At 40.5% G+C, this 16,489-nt stretch overlaps 1 protein-coding gene across 3 annotated transcripts in view; it reads left to right on the forward strand.

The window, feature by feature from the left end:
• The window catches only part of prkcab (protein kinase C, alpha, b), a 435,027-nt gene that overhangs the window by 337,540 nt on the left and 80,998 nt on the right, over window positions 1-16,489 (forward strand). For all 3 annotated transcript variants that reach the window (XR_009650839.1, XM_060901369.1, XM_060901370.1), the window contains one exon: window positions 8,083-8,176. Coding sequence is in view for 2 of the 3 variants with exons in the window: in XM_060901369.1 (XP_060757352.1) it covers window positions 8,083-8,176 (94 nt within the window). In the remaining variant the exon portion in view is untranslated. The remainder of the gene's footprint in view (window positions 1-8,082; window positions 8,177-16,489) is intronic.

The following is a 16,489-nucleotide window of genomic DNA, read 5'->3' on the forward strand; positions in this document are numbered from 1 at the left end:
TCTAATTCTTCTAAAACTGATTCCAAACGCGCGCTGTTCACTAGCCGCAGCCATCTTCCCTGTTACGCTTTCTCCAGCGTCGCGCAGCTTTGTCGTCACTCCTGTAAAAGCCCGCCCAAAGAATCCAAACAAAAACCTTGCGTTGTGATTGGCGGGCACGATTTGATGCCTGGGGTGTTTTTGTTTATATGGTGCGAGGCTAGACCCATTCGCTAGGCAAAAATATTTTTGGCCGCTAGGCGGGTGGGTCTAGTTTACTAGGCTAGATATAAGTCTCATCTCTAGCCGCTTTATCCTGTTCTACAGGGTCGCAGGCAAGCTGGAGCCTATCCCAGCTGACTACGGGCGAAAGGCGGGGTACACCCTGGACAAGTCGCCAGGTCATCACAGGGCTGACACATAGACACAGACAACCATTCACACTCACATTCACACCTACGGTCAATTTAGAGTCACCAGTTAACCTAACCTGCATGTCTTTGGACTGTGGGGGAAACCGGAGCACCCGGAGGAAACCCACGCGGACACGTGGAGAACATGCAAACTCCACACAGAAAGGCCCTCGCCGGCCACGGGGCTTGAACCCGGACCTTCTTGCTGTGAGGCGACAGCGCTAACCACTACACCACCGTGCCGCCCTAAATGATATAAGTGAATAACAAAATTATGTATACAATGTAGCATGGACCATATTGATTAGATTTATTTGAAATACATATGAGGGACAAGAGAGAACCCGTTTTATTATGTAGCACTTTCTATGAAGCACAGTAATTTGTAATTAGTTAAAGCAGCTCTGTTGATCAGTCATTACATAAAGAAGAGGAGACTCGTAATTCATCTGTTCATCAGACTGCATTACAAGATAATCGTTTCATTTGTAATTTTTTATCCCCCGCTGGCCAAAAGGCCCAATGGACCGCCATGTTGTGGCAATGTCCATCCGTCTGTCCGTCCATCCCGGGAAGGGTGCTCACCTTCTGAAATCAACTCCTCTCACAATTTTTGGAGGAATTTCACTAAACTTGGCAGGATTCTTTGTTATATGTCAGTACTATTCATATTGTAATTTCGTTCAATTCGGTCGCATTTAACCAGAGTTACAGCCCTTGATTAACAAAATTATAATTTGACAATTTCATGAGTGTGTTTTCCTTCTGAAATCAACTCCTCTCACAATTTTTGGAGGAATTTCACCAAACTTGGTAAAAGGCATTGTTATGTGTCAGTAGTACGCGTATTGTAATTTTGTTAAATTCGGTCGCATTTTACCAGAGTTACAGCCCTTTTTTAACAACCTTGTACTTTGACAATTTCATGAAGGTGTGCTTGCCTTCTGACATCAACTCCTCTCACAATTTTTGGACGAATTTCTCGAAGCTTGGCGAAAGGCCTTGTTATATAACGGTACTACGCATATTGTGATTTCATTTCGTTTGTGAAAATTTGACCAGAGTTTTGACCCTTGATTAAATAACTTGTACTTTGACAATTCCGTGAGGGTGTAGGTTCTTCTGAAATCAACTCCTCTCACAGTTTGTGGAGGAATTTCACCAAACTTGGTAAAATGCTTTGTTATATGACAATTATACGCATATTGAAATTTCGTTTAATTTGGGCAAATTTTACCAGTGTTATGCCCTTGATTATTAACAAACTTGCACTTTGGCAATTTCATCAAGGTGTGCTTGCTTTCTGAAATCAACTTCCCTCATCATTTTTATCCCCCGCTGGCCGAAAGGCCTGAAGGGGGATTATGTCATGGCGATGTCCATCCGTCTGTCCCGGGAAGGGTGCTCACCTTCTGAAATCAACTCCTCTCACAATTTTTGGAGGAATTTCATGGAACTTTGAATGATTCTTTGTTATATGTCAATAATACGCATATTGCAATTTTGTTAAATTCAGTCGCATTTTACCAGAGTTACGGCATAGTTGCAAGCGGGGGATATTGTGCTCTCAGAGCACTCTTGTTTTTTTAGTGCAGGTTGTTAACTAATGGCTGTACCATGGCAGTGCTTCATATTACAACCACAATATGATGCAGTATAACTGCAATTTTACAATGCATTTATGTATGCATATCTTACCTTTTGTCTTAAAATAAATATTAAAGGTGCTTTATAATTACACACAGGCCATTATTATGCATAATGGTAGGGCACTGAGCCACATGGTATTATGATGAGTAATAAATTAATTATGGTACTTATTGCCCACAAGATAGGAATGCTCCATAAGAATAATAAATACAAATTAAGGGATATAATGTATATACATCATCCTCGTCACGCGGCCTTGGCCGAGAGACTATACACAACCTTCTGCCAGCAGTTGGGGTCTCCCATGGCAGTGCCCAGTTCAGTGAGACTGATTTCCGTGTCCTTCACAACGACCTGGCGATAGGTTAGATGACCCTTACTGGCCCATTTCCAGAGGAGGAGCTTGGAAATGAGCTCCTTCTTGGCACGGAAGCAGTGACCCACAACCCTGAACCCTGCAGAGCAAGTTGATGTAGCAACCATCGAGGAGTTTATGGAGGCGTGCACCCAGGGTTGAGGTCTCTGAGCCATACATAAGGATTGGTTCGATTGTGGACTTGAAAACGTTTAATTTCAATGAATTTGGAAGGTTGGAGCACCAAATGCCAACTATATCTACATATTTTGGAGTGATCTAAGCTGGAATTCTAGGACCAGAAGAATAACGTTCATATATAACCAAGTGCACTTAACCCTCAGCATTTTTTACCATTTCTCCCAATGTACTTATCCATCAAATATTAAAAGGAGACTTGTAAATACATTTGTAGCTTCGTGGTTAAGGTTCTGTTTTATGGTTGTGAGTTCAAATACCAGAATTCCAGAATGCTATGTACTGTTGAGCGAGCCCGACTCCGTATCCCTTAAGGGGTATACTTAGTTAAGGGATACTGAGTCGGGCTCAACAGTGTAGTACGTAGCATTCTGGAATTCTGGGATTTGAACTCGCAACCATAAAACAGAACCTTAACCATGAAGCAACAAATGTATTTACAAATCTCCTTTAAATGTTTGCGTTGTGGATTATAGTCTCACTAATTTCTGAGTCAATTTGGAGAAACATATTTGCTAGTGTTGTTAAAAAAACCAAAACAAAACATTGATGGCATTGCTCTATGCCCTTCCGTTCAACAGAAATGAAGTCAAAATTCCTCTGCCATGTTGTCAGATTTAGAGCTACAACAATCTGGACGATCCTTTTCCTCTTTAGCCTGGAGAACACAACATCCATGATTTCCAAAAACAATTTGAAATGTGGACTCGTCGGACCACATCACACTTTTCCACTTTGGGTCAGTGTAGGAATGTCTTTTATACAATCATGTTGGTTTTAATTCAGTACCGCCTGAGGGGTTGAAGGTCACAGACGTTCAATGTTGGCTTTCAGTCTTACCCCTTAGGTGCAGAGATTCTCTGAAGCTTTTGATGATATCATGGATTATCAGTGGTGAAATCCCTAAATTCCTTGCAGTTGTACATTGAGAAACGTTGTTCTGAAACTGTTGGTCTGTTTCCCCATGCAATTTTTCACAACGTGGTGAACCTTGCCTCATCCTTGCTTGTGAATGACTGAGCCTTTCCAATTTCCAATTAACCTGTTTACCTATAGAATGCGTTTTGAGCCTTCCCACAACTTTTCCAGTCTTTTCTTACCCCTTTCCCAACTTTTTTGGAACGTATTGTCTCATCTCATCTCATTATCTCTAGCCGCTTTATCCTTCTACAGGGTCGCAGGCAAGCTGGAGCCTATCCCAGCTGACTACGGGCGAAAGGCGGGGTACACCCTGGACAAGTCGCCAGGTCATCACAGGGCTGACACATAGACACAGACAACCATTCACACTCACATTCACACCTACGGTCAATTTAGAGTCACCAGTTAACCTAACCTGCATGTCTTTGGACTGTGGGGGAAACCGGAGCACCCGGAGGAAACCCACGCGGACACGGGGAGAACATGCAAACTCCACACAGAAAGGCCCTCGCCGGCCCCGGGGCTTGAACCCAGGACCTTCTTGCTGTGAGGCGACAGCGCTAACCACTACACCACCGTGCCACCCGGAACGTATTGTAGGCATCAAATTCAGAATGAGTGCATATTTACAAAAAAACAACAGTTTATCTGTTTGAACAATAAATATCGTGTCTTTGTATTGTATTCATGTGAAAAGGATTTGTAAATCATTAAATTATGATAAAACCCCAAATCAGAAACATTTGGGACAGTATGTTAAAATAGAAATTAGCACTGAAAGCAGTGATTTGTAAACAATCTTTGACCTGTATTGCACTCAATTTCAGTTTTGATTCTTGCAACACATTTCAAAAAAAGGTGGGACAATAAAGTATTTACTCCTCTGTAATGTTGCCATCCTTCTCACAACACTTCAAAAGTGTTTAGGGGCTGAAGACACCAAGTGATGAAGTGGTTCAGGTGTTATTTTTGTCCCATTCTTCTTGCAAACAGGTCTTAAGCTGTGCAACAGTACAGAGTCGTCATTGTCATAATTTTGATTTCAAAATTCCCCACACATTCTCTATTGGGGACAGAGGGGACAGACGCCCTCTTCTTCCACAGCCCTGCCTTTGTAATGTGTGCAGAATGTGGTTTTGCATTGTCTTGTTGAAATATCCCTGGAAAAGATGTCATCTTGAAGGCAGCACATGCTAATCAAAATCTCAATGTACTTTTCCCCATTATTGCTCTATCACGCAAATGTAAGTTACCTTTACCAAGGGCACTGACTCAAACCTCATACCATGACAGACCCTGGCTTTTGGACTTGTTGCTGGTAACAGTCTGGATGGTCCTTTTTGTCTTTGGTCTGGAGCACACGGCATATATTTCTTACAAAAAAGACTTGGAATACTGATTCATCTGACCATGATACATGTTTCTACTATGTGATGGTCCATCCCAGATGCCTCCAAGCCTAGAGAAGTCGACAGCGCTTCTAGATACAGTTAACATAAGACTTCCTTTTTGCATCGTAAAATTTTAAACTGGCATGTGTGGCTATAACTCCGTATTGTAGTGCTTGACAAAGGTTTGGCAAAGTAATCCCGAGCCCATGTGGTTATATCAGTTATAGATGAATAACAGCTCTTGATGCAGTTCTGTCTGAGGGATCGGAGATCACGGGTGTTCAGCTTAGGCTTGCGCCCTTACCCTTTACACAAGGAGATTCGTCCAGATTTCATAAGTTGTTTGATATTACGCACTGTAAAGGGTGAACTATCCAAATCCCTTCATATCTTTCTTTAAGGAGCATGGTTTTTAAACATTTCACTCATTTTTTCATGCATTTGTTGACAAACTGGAGATCCTTGTCCCATCTTTGCTCCTCACAGACTAGGCCTTTCCTGGATACTGATTTTGTACAAAATCACCTGTTGACATCACCTGTTTCAAATTGCATCATTATTTAATTGTTTTACCTCATTACTAGTCCTAAATTTCCTCGTGGCAACTTTTTTTGGAAGGTGTTGCAGGCCTGATACACAGAAATGGATGTACAGTGGCATGCAAAAGTTTGGGCACCCTTACTGAAAATGTCTGTTACTGTGAATAGTTAAGTGAGCAGAAGATGAACTGATCACCAAAAGGCATAAAGGTAAAGACGACACATTTCTTTTCAGCGTTTTCTGCAAGATTTGTGTATTATTTTTGTTTTGTACAATTGGAGAGTGAAAAAAGAAAAGGAACACCATGCGAAAGTTTGGGCACCCCAATACATTTGAGTTCCGGTAACTTTTACCAAGGTTCCAGACCTTAATTAGCTTATTGAGCTGTGGCTTGTTCAAATTCTTCGTTAGGAAAGGTCAGATGATGCAGATTTCAAAGCTGGATAAATTCTCTGACTCCTCAAACTTGTCCCTAAAATCAACAGCCATGGGCTCCTCTAAGCAACTCCCTCGCATTCTGAATAATAAAATAATTGATGCTCACAAAGCAGGAGAAGGCTACAAGAACGTAGCAAAGTGTTTTCAGGTAGCTGTTTCCTCAGATCGTAATGCTATTAAGAAATGGCAGTTAACAGAAACAGTGGAGATCAAGGTGAGGTCTGGAAGATGAAGAAAACTTTCTGAAAGAACTGCTCGTTGGATTGCTAGAAAGGCAAATAAAAACCCCTGTTTGACTGCAAAAGACCTTCAGAAAGATTTAGCAGACCCTGGAGTGGTGGTGCACTGTTCTACTATGCAGCGACACCTGAACAAATATGATCTTCATGGGAGAGTCATCAGAAGAAAACCGTTCCTGCGTCCGCGCCACAAAATTCAGCGTATGAAGTTTGCAAATGAACATCTAAATAAACCTGATGCATTTTAGAAACAAGTCCTGTGGACTGATGAAATCAAAATAGAACTTTTTGGCCACAATGTGCAAAGGTATGTTTGGAGAAAAAAGGGAATTTCTGCCAAATTCCAGGAAAAGAACACCTCTCCAACTCTGAAGCATGGGTGTGGATCGATCATGCTTTGAGGTTGTGTTGCAGCCAGTGGCACAGGGCACATTTCATTGGTTGAAGGAAGCATGGATTCGAATAAATACCAGCAAATTCTGGAAGCAAACATCGCACCATCTGTAAAAAAGTTGAAGTTAAAAAGAGGATGGCTCCTACAATAAGACGATGATCCAAAACACACCTCAAAATCTACAATGGAATACCTCAAGAGGCCCAAGCTGAAGGTTTTGCCCTGGCCCTCACAGTCCCCTGACCTAAACATCATTGAAAATCTGTGGATAGATCTCAAAAGAGCAGTGCATGCAAGACAGCCCAAGAAACTTGTAGAACTGGAAACCTTTTGCAAGGACGAATGTGTGAAAATGCCCCAGGTAAGAACTGAAAGATTATTAGCTGGCTACAAAAAGTGTTTACAAGCTGTGATACTTGCCAAAGGGGGTGTTACTAGGTACTAATCATGCAGGGTGCCCAAACTTTTGCTTCGGGCCCTTTTCCTTTTTTGTCATTTTGAAAATGTAAAAGATGAAAATAAAAAATTGTTTTTGCTTAAAATATAAAGGGAATGAGGGCGGCACGGTGGCGTAGTGGTTAGCGCTGTCGCCTCACAGCAAGAAGGTCCGGGTTCGAGCCCCGTGGCCGAAGGGCCTTTCTGTGCAGAGTTTGCATGTTCTCCCCGTGTCTGCGTGGGTTTCCTCCGGGTGCTCCGGTTTCCCCCACAGTCCAAAGGCATGCAGGTTAGGTTAACTGGTGACTAAATTGACCGTAGGTGTGAATGTGAGTGTGAATGGTTGTCTGTGTCTATGTGTCAGCCCTGTGATGACCTGGCGACTTGTCCAGGGTGTACCCTGCCTTTTGCCCGTAGTCAGCTGGGATAGGCTCCAGCTTGCCTGCAACCCTGTAGAACAGGATAAAGCGGCTAGAGATGATGAGATGAGAGATGAGATAAAGGGAATGAGTCGTCTTTAACTTTATGCCTTTTGGAGATCATTTCATCTTCAACTTGCTTAACTGTTCACAGTAACAGCAATTTTGACCAGGGGTGCCCAAACTTTTGCATACCTCTGTATATTAACAAATTAAACTAATATTTTGGGTTCATATTGTCTGCAATGTCACTGCTTTCTGTTTGGGTTTTTTGTTTTGTTTTATTTGCATTGCCAATATGGTCCCAACTTTTTCTGATTTGGGGTTGAACGTTTTACACAGGGACCCAACTTTTTTTGGAATTGGGGTTGTCGTAGAACGACGGTTTAAAAAGTAATTTTTCTGGAAAATAAAAAATGTGCCGATATCAGCATAGGGAAAGGTAACTGTTTGAATTAGACACTGTCAATGGAAAGGTAGTCTCGATGAGAAAAGTGGCATGGAAAATAGGCTATTTTGTCACTGACACACATGGAGATATTATACTGCAGTCAGCCAGCAGGGTCACTAAACCTGTGGTTGCTTCACCTTTTAGAGACATTACGCTGTCCGTGTTTTGTTATAGCCACTGGTATTTGCCAGATGAATGACTGTTAATGAAATGCTAAAAGAAGAACTCAGCTTCTCTCTCTTTCTCTCTCTGTTCACAGGTACAAGATGCTGAACCAGGAGGAAGGTGAATACTATAATGTGCCGATTCCAGATGTGGATGACATTAACTTGGAACTCAGGCAGAAGTTTGAGGTGAGAGCAGCTTTACTCCAGAGAACCTAAGTCTGTAATGCTACCATTTTCGCGGTGTAATCATTTGATATACTCACCTGTCTTTATAAAAGTCATGTAGAACAAGTCTTATAGAAAATCTTCATTGGGAAGCGAATATAACATAAACGTTTTCATATTAAACAGGAATAAAAGTCAGTTTTAGAGTTTGGAAGTTTGTTTTGTACATTCCGAATTTTAATATAACTTTTGAATAGCTTTTAAATTTCTAATGATTCATTTTAAGGGTAGTTAATTATTCTCAGCATGCCTTGAATTGTTTTATCCCTTTAATTTTGATTCTGTGAATTTGAGGTAAACAGCTCTGCTCTCAAATAATACCTTATAATTCTAAGGTCACAGCTTGTCCACACTGTGAAAAAATTTACGGGCAGCATAGATGCCAGAAAAGTACTGTAAAATTTACATCAAAATTCCTGAAAAGCTTTGATGCTGTGTAAAATATAAATTAAAACAGAATGTGATGCAAATTATAGAAACCCTATATTTCAATGAAAATAGTACAAAGATGACATATCAAATGTTGAAACTGAGAAATTTTATTGTTTTTTTGAAAAATGTATGCTCATTTTTTAAAAATTTGATGTCAGGAACATGTTTCAGAAAAGTTGGGATGGGGCAACAAAAGACTGAAAAAGTTGTGTGATGCTAAAAAAAAAAAGCCTAACTTGGTTACTTGGCAACAGGTCAGTAACATTATAGGGTATAAAAAGAGCATCCCAAAGAGGCGGAGTCTCTTAGAACTAAAGATGGGGAGGGGTTCACCACTCTGTGAAAGACTGCGTGGGCAAACAGTGGAATAATTTAAGAATAATGTTCCTCAATGTAAAATTACAAAGAATTTGGGGATCACATCATCTATGGTACATAATATCATTAAAAGATTCAGAGAATCTGGAGAAATCTCTGTATGCAAGAGACAAGGCTGAAAACTGACATTGGATGCCTGTGATCTTCAGGCACTCAGGTGACACTGCATTAAAAGCAGACATGTGTCTGTAGTGGAAATCACTATATGGGCTCAGGAACACTTCAGAAAACCATCGTCTGTGAACACAGTTTGTCTCTGCATACACAAATGCAAGTTAAAACCAGATATAAACAATATCCAGAAACACCGTTACATTCTCTGGGCTTGAGCTCTTTTACGATGGACTGAAGTGAAGTGGAAAATTGTCCCGAGGTCTGACAAATCAAAAGTAGAAATTCTTTTAGGAAGTCACGGACGCCACGTCCTCCAGGCTAAAGAGGAGAGGGACCATCCGCCTTGTTATTATCAGCGCACAGTTCAAAAGCCAGTATCTGTGATGGCATGAGGGTGCATTAGTGCACATGACATGAGTAGTCTGTACATCTGGGAAAGCATCATAAGTGCTGAATTATAGGTATTGGAGCAATATGCTGCCATCCAGACAACATCTTTTTCATGGAAGGCCTTCCTTCTTACAGCAAGATTAAACTACATTCTGCACATATGCTCCATCGTAAAAGAGTCCAGGTGCTAAACTGGCCTGCCTGCAGTCCAGACCTGTCTGACACTGAAAAAAATTTGGTGTGTTATGAAATGCAAAATATGACAAAGGAGACCCTGAACTGTTGAGCAAACGAAATTGTATATCAGGCAAGAATGGGACAACGTTTCTCTTTCAGAACTACAGCAATTGGTCTCCTCAGTTCCCAGATGTTTACAGAGTGTTGTTAAAAGTAGAGGTAATGCAACGCAGTGGTAAACATGCCCCTGTCCCAACTTTTTTTGAAACATGTTGCTGGCATTAAATTCATAATAAGCATATAGCTTTCAAAAAATAATAAATAAATAAATAAAAAGTTCTCAGTTTCAATATTTGATATGTTGTTTTGTACTATTTCCAATGAAATATCGGGTTTCCATGATTTGCAAATCATTGCATTCTCTTTTTATTTCCATTTTACACAACATCCCAACTTTGTTTGGAATTAACGTAGTCTCAGTCTTAACGTAGCATGTACACATACATCTTACATAGCAATACATAGTTCCATAGTAAAACATTATTACATGGCTCATTTGAATATTCTGTTTGGTCTATGATGGAATTGTGGCAGTTATGACTGTTGCTACGTATAACAGACCGTTGCCATGAACCACGCCATTAGCAGAAGCAATATGATAATTTCTAAGGCAATGGAGTCATTTTTAAATCAATATTTTGTGTCAAATTATTGATTACTTTCGTAAGTAGCTGTACAGCGAGCCAGTCATTTTTGCAAAATAAACCCCTTCATTTTCAAATTTGTTCATTTGCATGATGCTTTGAAAAAAAAAAAAGCAACTTTCATAGCTAGGTCTGGTAGTTTGCATTGAATCAACGCAAGTTAATTAAGCTAGTTGTTGTGGCTCAGTGGTGAAGGTGTTGAGTTAGAGACCAGGTCATGTATTCAAATTCTGTTAACCACCAAACTTCTACGGTTGCTTTTTTTATAATTGGCATGAGCAAATGCGCAGGATTGTGTGTTTATACTATGTGCGTAAGATATTACAGTAGTTTATTGTAAATAGAATTTACAGTTGCTTACTGTAAGGTTTACAGTACTTTTACATAAATTTTAGTACTTAAAATTTACTGTCAATTTTCTACAGTGCAGCTTTGATTGACAGTTAATGACCCTAAGGACCAAGGTGTCTTCAACAACAGAAGATTGTGTAGCATGGAGAACAGACTCAGTCTACATTTTTTTTTTCATGATCTGTTTTCCTGCAGATGCCAAATTGCTAATCTCCTCCCTAGGTCACCATGGCGACTGTAGTTTTGGCAAGATTTTTGATGCAGGCATTGGCAGATTCGAGAGCTGCGCCAGGTTAACCTGAGTGGTCACTGCACATGCTCGCTGGCATTAGTCAGCGATGCTGGAGAGTTTTACTCTTACAACATGGGTCTCCATATTCCTCTTCTCTCTTTTCTCCATTTCTACAATAGCGATGACAAATTTAAAGCAAATTATTTGCTGAAAGCAGTCGTGAATATTGTAATGCATATGCCAGGCAGGGCTCAGAGAACAAGCAGACAATAGGAAATACATGATCATGATCATAAGGCAAAACACAAGCAAGAGTCAAAAAAAAAAAGGGACAAACGAGGGAACAGGCTTATTAATGAGATGTGAAAATGCTAGAGGATCAAAATGGCAAAGTGAATACTGTATACAGTGTCTGAGAGCACCAGTGAAAATGCTTCTATTATATTTTCTAATTGAATACTACAGATCCCCTAAAGGTACATATGTTTAAAAAAAATAGAAAGTATCTGGTGCAGTTTGGGTTCTCGCATATCCCTCTGGATGGCCATTCTCCTGTCAGAAATGCTTTATCATATTTATAGAGTTCAGGCTTCTCTCAAGTAGTTTCTCATGCACACAAGAAACTTTTTCTAATTTTTTTTTTTATACATGTACCCTTAGGGGCTTTGTACAACCCCGATTCCAAAAAAGTTGGGACAAAGTACAAATCGTAAATAAAAACGGAATGCAATAATTTACAAATCTCAAAAACTGATATTGTAGTCACAATAGAACATAGACAACATATCAAATGTCGAAACTGAGCCATTTTGAAATTTCATGCCAAATATTGGCTCATTTGAAATTTCATGACAGCAACACATCTCAAAAAAGTTTGGACAGGGGCAATAAGAGGCTGGAAAAGTTAAAGGTACAAAAAAGGAACAGCTGGAGGACCAAATTGCAACTCATTAGGTCAATTGGCAATAGGTCATTCACATGACTGGGTATAAAAAAAGCATCTTGGAGTGGCAGCGGCTCTCAGAAGTAAAGATGGGAAGAGGATCACCAATCCCCCTAATTCTGCGCCGACAAATAGTGGAGCAATATCAGAAAGGAGTTCGACAGTGTAAAATTGCAAAGAGTTTGAACATATCATCATCTACAGTGCATAATATCATCAAAAGATTCAGAGAATCTGGAAGAATCTCTGTGCGTAAGGGTCAAGGCCGGAAAACCATACTGGGTGCCCGTGATCTTCGGGCCCTTAGACGGCACTGCATCACATACAGGCATGCTTCTGTATTGGAAATCACAAAATGGGCTCAGGAATATTTCCAGAGAACATTATCTGTGAACACAATTCACCGTGCCATCCGCCGTCGCCAGCTAAAACTCTATAGTTCAAAGAAGAAGCCGTATCTAAACATGATCCAGAAGCGCAGACGTCTTCTCTGGGCCAAGGCTCATTTAAAATGGACTGTGGCAAAGTGGAAAACTGTTCTGTGGTCAGACGAATCAAAATTTGAAGTTCTTTATGGAAATCAGGGACGCCGTGTCATTTGGACTAAAGAGGAGAAGGACGACCCAAGTTGTTATCAGCGCTCAGTTCAGAAGCCTGCATCTCTGATGGTATGGGGTTGCATTAGTGCGTGTGGCATGGGCAGCTTACACATCTGGAAAGACACCATCAATGCTGAAAGGTATATCCAGGTTCTAGAGCAACATATGCTCCCGTCCAGACGACGTCTCTTTTTCAGGGAAGACCTTGCATTTTCTAACATGACAATGCCAAACCACATACTGCATCAATTACAGCATCATGGCTGCGTAGAAGAAGGGTCCGGGTACTGAACTGGCCAGCCTGCAGTCCACATCTTTCACCCATAGAAAACATTTGGCGCATCATAAAACGGAAGATACGACAAAAAAGACCTAAGACAGTTGAGCAACTAGAATCCTACATTAGACAAGAATGGGTTAACATTCCTATCCCTAAACTTGAGCAACTTGTCTCCTCAGTCCCCAGACGTTTACAGACTGTTGTAAAGAGAAAAGGGGATGTCTCACAGTGGGAAACATGGCCTTGTCCCAACTTTTTTGAGATGTGTTGTTGTCATGAAATTTAAAATCACCTATTTTTTCTCTTTAAATGATACATTTTCTCAGTTTAAACATTTGATATGTCATCTATGTTCGATTCTGAATAAAATATGGAATTTTGAAACTTCCACATCATTGCATTCCATTTTTATTTACAATTTGTACTTTGTCCCAACTTTTTGGGAATCGGGGTTGTAGAATACAACAATTTTAATGACAAATTATATTACGGACAAGAGCATAAGTGAAAATTAGAACCTTTGAAATATTTACAGGAATTTCAGAGTTTCTTAGGATTTGGTACGTCCCCTTTTTTTGCTTTAATGACAGCGTGCACTCGAGCTGGCATGGACTCCAAGAGTTTGTGCAAAATTTTAGATAAAATCCACTGGAGTGTCATCTGAACACACGCTTCAGTAGAAGATATTAGGCATGAGAAAAAAATCTGATCTTTCGTACAAAGCACTTAACATGGTTAATATCATAAATTTGCTTACATTTAAATAGGGACCTAAAAACAGAATGCAATACTTTTGCAAATCCTTTTCAACCTATATTCAGTTGAATACAATACAAAAACACGATATTTAATGTTCAAACAGATCAACTTTATTGTTTTTTGTAAATATACACTCATTCTGAATTTGATGCCTGCAACACGTTCCAAAAAAGTTGGGAAAGGGGCAACAAAAGACTAGGAAAGTTGTAGAAGGCTCAAAAAAAGACTTGTTTGGAAAATTCTACAGGTAAACGGGTGAATTGGTAATTGGAAAGACTCAGTTGATCACAAGCAAGGGTGGAGCGAGGTTCACCATGCTGTGAAAAACTGCATGGGCAAATAGTCCAACAGTTTAATAATGTACAATTGCAAGGAATTTAGGGATTTGACCAATTACAATCTATAATATCATCAAAAGATTTAGAGAAATCTCTGCACGTAAGGGGCAAGGCCAAAAACCATCATTGAACGTCCATGACCTTTGATCCCTCAGGTGGCACTACATTAAAAACTGACATGATTGTGTAAAGGATATTGCTACATGGGCTCTGGAACACTTCTGGAAACCGTTGTCATTAAACACAGTTCGTTGCTGCATCTACCAGGCAAAATGAAAGCCATAAATCAACATCATCCAGAAACAACACTGAATTGTCTGGGCCCCAGCTTATCTGAGATGGACTGACGTAAAGTGGAAAAGTTTGCTGTGGGCTGACGAGTCCACATTTCAAATTGTTTTTGGAAATCATGGACGCTGTGTCCTCTGGGCTAAAGAGGAAAAGGAGCATCCAAATTGTAACCAGCATAAAGTTCAAAAGCCAGCGATGGTATGGGGGTAGGTCAGTGCTCATGGCATAAAGGCACCATTAATGCAACCTACGCTGCTGTCCAGACAATATCTTTTTTCAGGCATGTCCCTGTTTATTCCAGCAAGACAATGCCAAACCAGATTCTGCACATGTTACAACAGTGTGGCTTTGTAGTAAAAGAGTGTGGGGGCTAAACTGGCCTGCCTGCCTCCTATTGAAAATGTATGTCGCATTATGAAGTGCAAAATATGACAACAGAGACCCGGACTGTTGAGCAACTGAAGTCATAAATCAAGCAAGAATGGGAAAGAATTTCATGTTTCAAATTTCATCAGTTAGTGCCCTCATTTCCCAAAGGCTTACTGAGTGTTCTCATCTCATCTCATTATCTCTAGCTGCTTTATCCTGTTCTACAGGGTCGCAGGCAAGCTGGAGCCTATCCCAGCTGACTACGGGCGAAAGGCGGGGTACACCCTGGACAAGTCGCCAGGTCATCACAGGGCTGACACATAGACACAGACAACCATTCACACTCACATTCACACCTACGGTCAATTTAGAGTCACCAGTTAACCTAACCTGCATGTTTTTGGACTGTGGGTGAAACCGGAGCACCCAGAGGAAACCCACGCGGACACGGGGAGAACATGCAAACTCCACACAGAAAGGTCCTCGCCGGCCACGGGGCTCGAACCCAGACCTTCTTGCTGCGAGTCGACAGCGCTAACCACTACACCACCGTGCCCTTACTGAGTGTTGTTAGAAGAAAATGTAACCTAACCCAGTGGTAAACATGCCCCGTCCCAACTTTTTTGGAATGTATTGCAGGCACCAAATTCAGAATGAGTATATATTTCCAAAAAAAAACAATGAAGTTGATCAATTTGAACGTTAAGCATCTTGTCTTAGTATTGTATTCAAATGAATATAGCTCGAAAAGGATTTCCATGTCATTGTATTCTGTTTTTATTTACGTTTCACACAACGTTCCAACTTTTTTGAAATTGGGGTTGTACTTCAAGTCAAAATGCCTCTCACGCCAGAATCTGGTCTTCACAGGCAGTCTCCTGTCCCAGTACCAACCAGTTCTTTAAGGTGTATGGGTGCAGCGCCAATCTCCATAGCCCTCAGCCTCTCGAGCTATGGTTACAGTGGGGGGCTAGTCCTCTGGTAACCGTGAGAGTTTGACTTCCCCACTCGCATCCATATTGCAGTGTGCCTTGCCAGACAGTAGTAGGTACCATTTTTATGATGGTCTTTGGTATGACCTGACTGCAAGTAGAACTCGTGATCTCCCTGTCAAGAGATGGACACACTAACCACTAGGCCAACTCGCGGTACGAGTTGTAGTTCCTTTGTTTAAAATTTTCAAAATTCTAAAACCGTGTTTTCAATTTTATATGAAAAAAAAAATCCCAGATTTTCAGTTTGGTCTGAGACATTTGGATGCCATTGTAGGCACACAAGAGTCAGTGGACTTCCTCTGAAACAGAACACAGATCCGGTAAGCAGTATTAACCAGTGAAAGATATATGAAATGAGGAAGTAAATATGAGTTAATTATTTGAGTTACGATTTGGGATTGTCCTACATTCATCTCGGAGTTAACATTATATACTGCACACTGCATCTGTGTTATTAATATATGAAAATACTAACTAGTCAGCTTCAGAATTATTGGCACCTTTGGTACTTTCTACAAAATGCTGATGCCAGTGTAACAGCGCTGAGTTAATTCCCCTGTAATGTTTGATGTTACTACAGAACACAGAGCAAGGAATCTAAGAGCACTCCTCTCAGATCTAGGTGAACTATCTGTAGCTCAATCATTTTGTTTCATTTGTTCTTAAAACAGCGACTACGTATAGTATATTATGCAGAAGGTTTTGAAAATGCATAAAACATAAGATGTTAGACAAAGCAGATCAACCTAATTGCTATGAATTGTGTCACACTATCAAGGTTGGTTTGCTTAAGATGCCTTGTTTATGAAAGTATCCGTGTACTCTAATTCACTTTTAAAATTATTAGCCTATAACTGATTGTCAATTATTTTTCTCTAACTTGGTTCCACCAGTGTACGACAAGGTGTTTTTATCCTGTACA

Source organism: Neoarius graeffei, chromosome 20, assembly GCF_027579695.1.
Source record: "Neoarius graeffei isolate fNeoGra1 chromosome 20, fNeoGra1.pri, whole genome shotgun sequence".
NCBI lineage: Eukaryota > Metazoa > Chordata > Actinopteri > Siluriformes > Ariidae > Neoarius > Neoarius graeffei.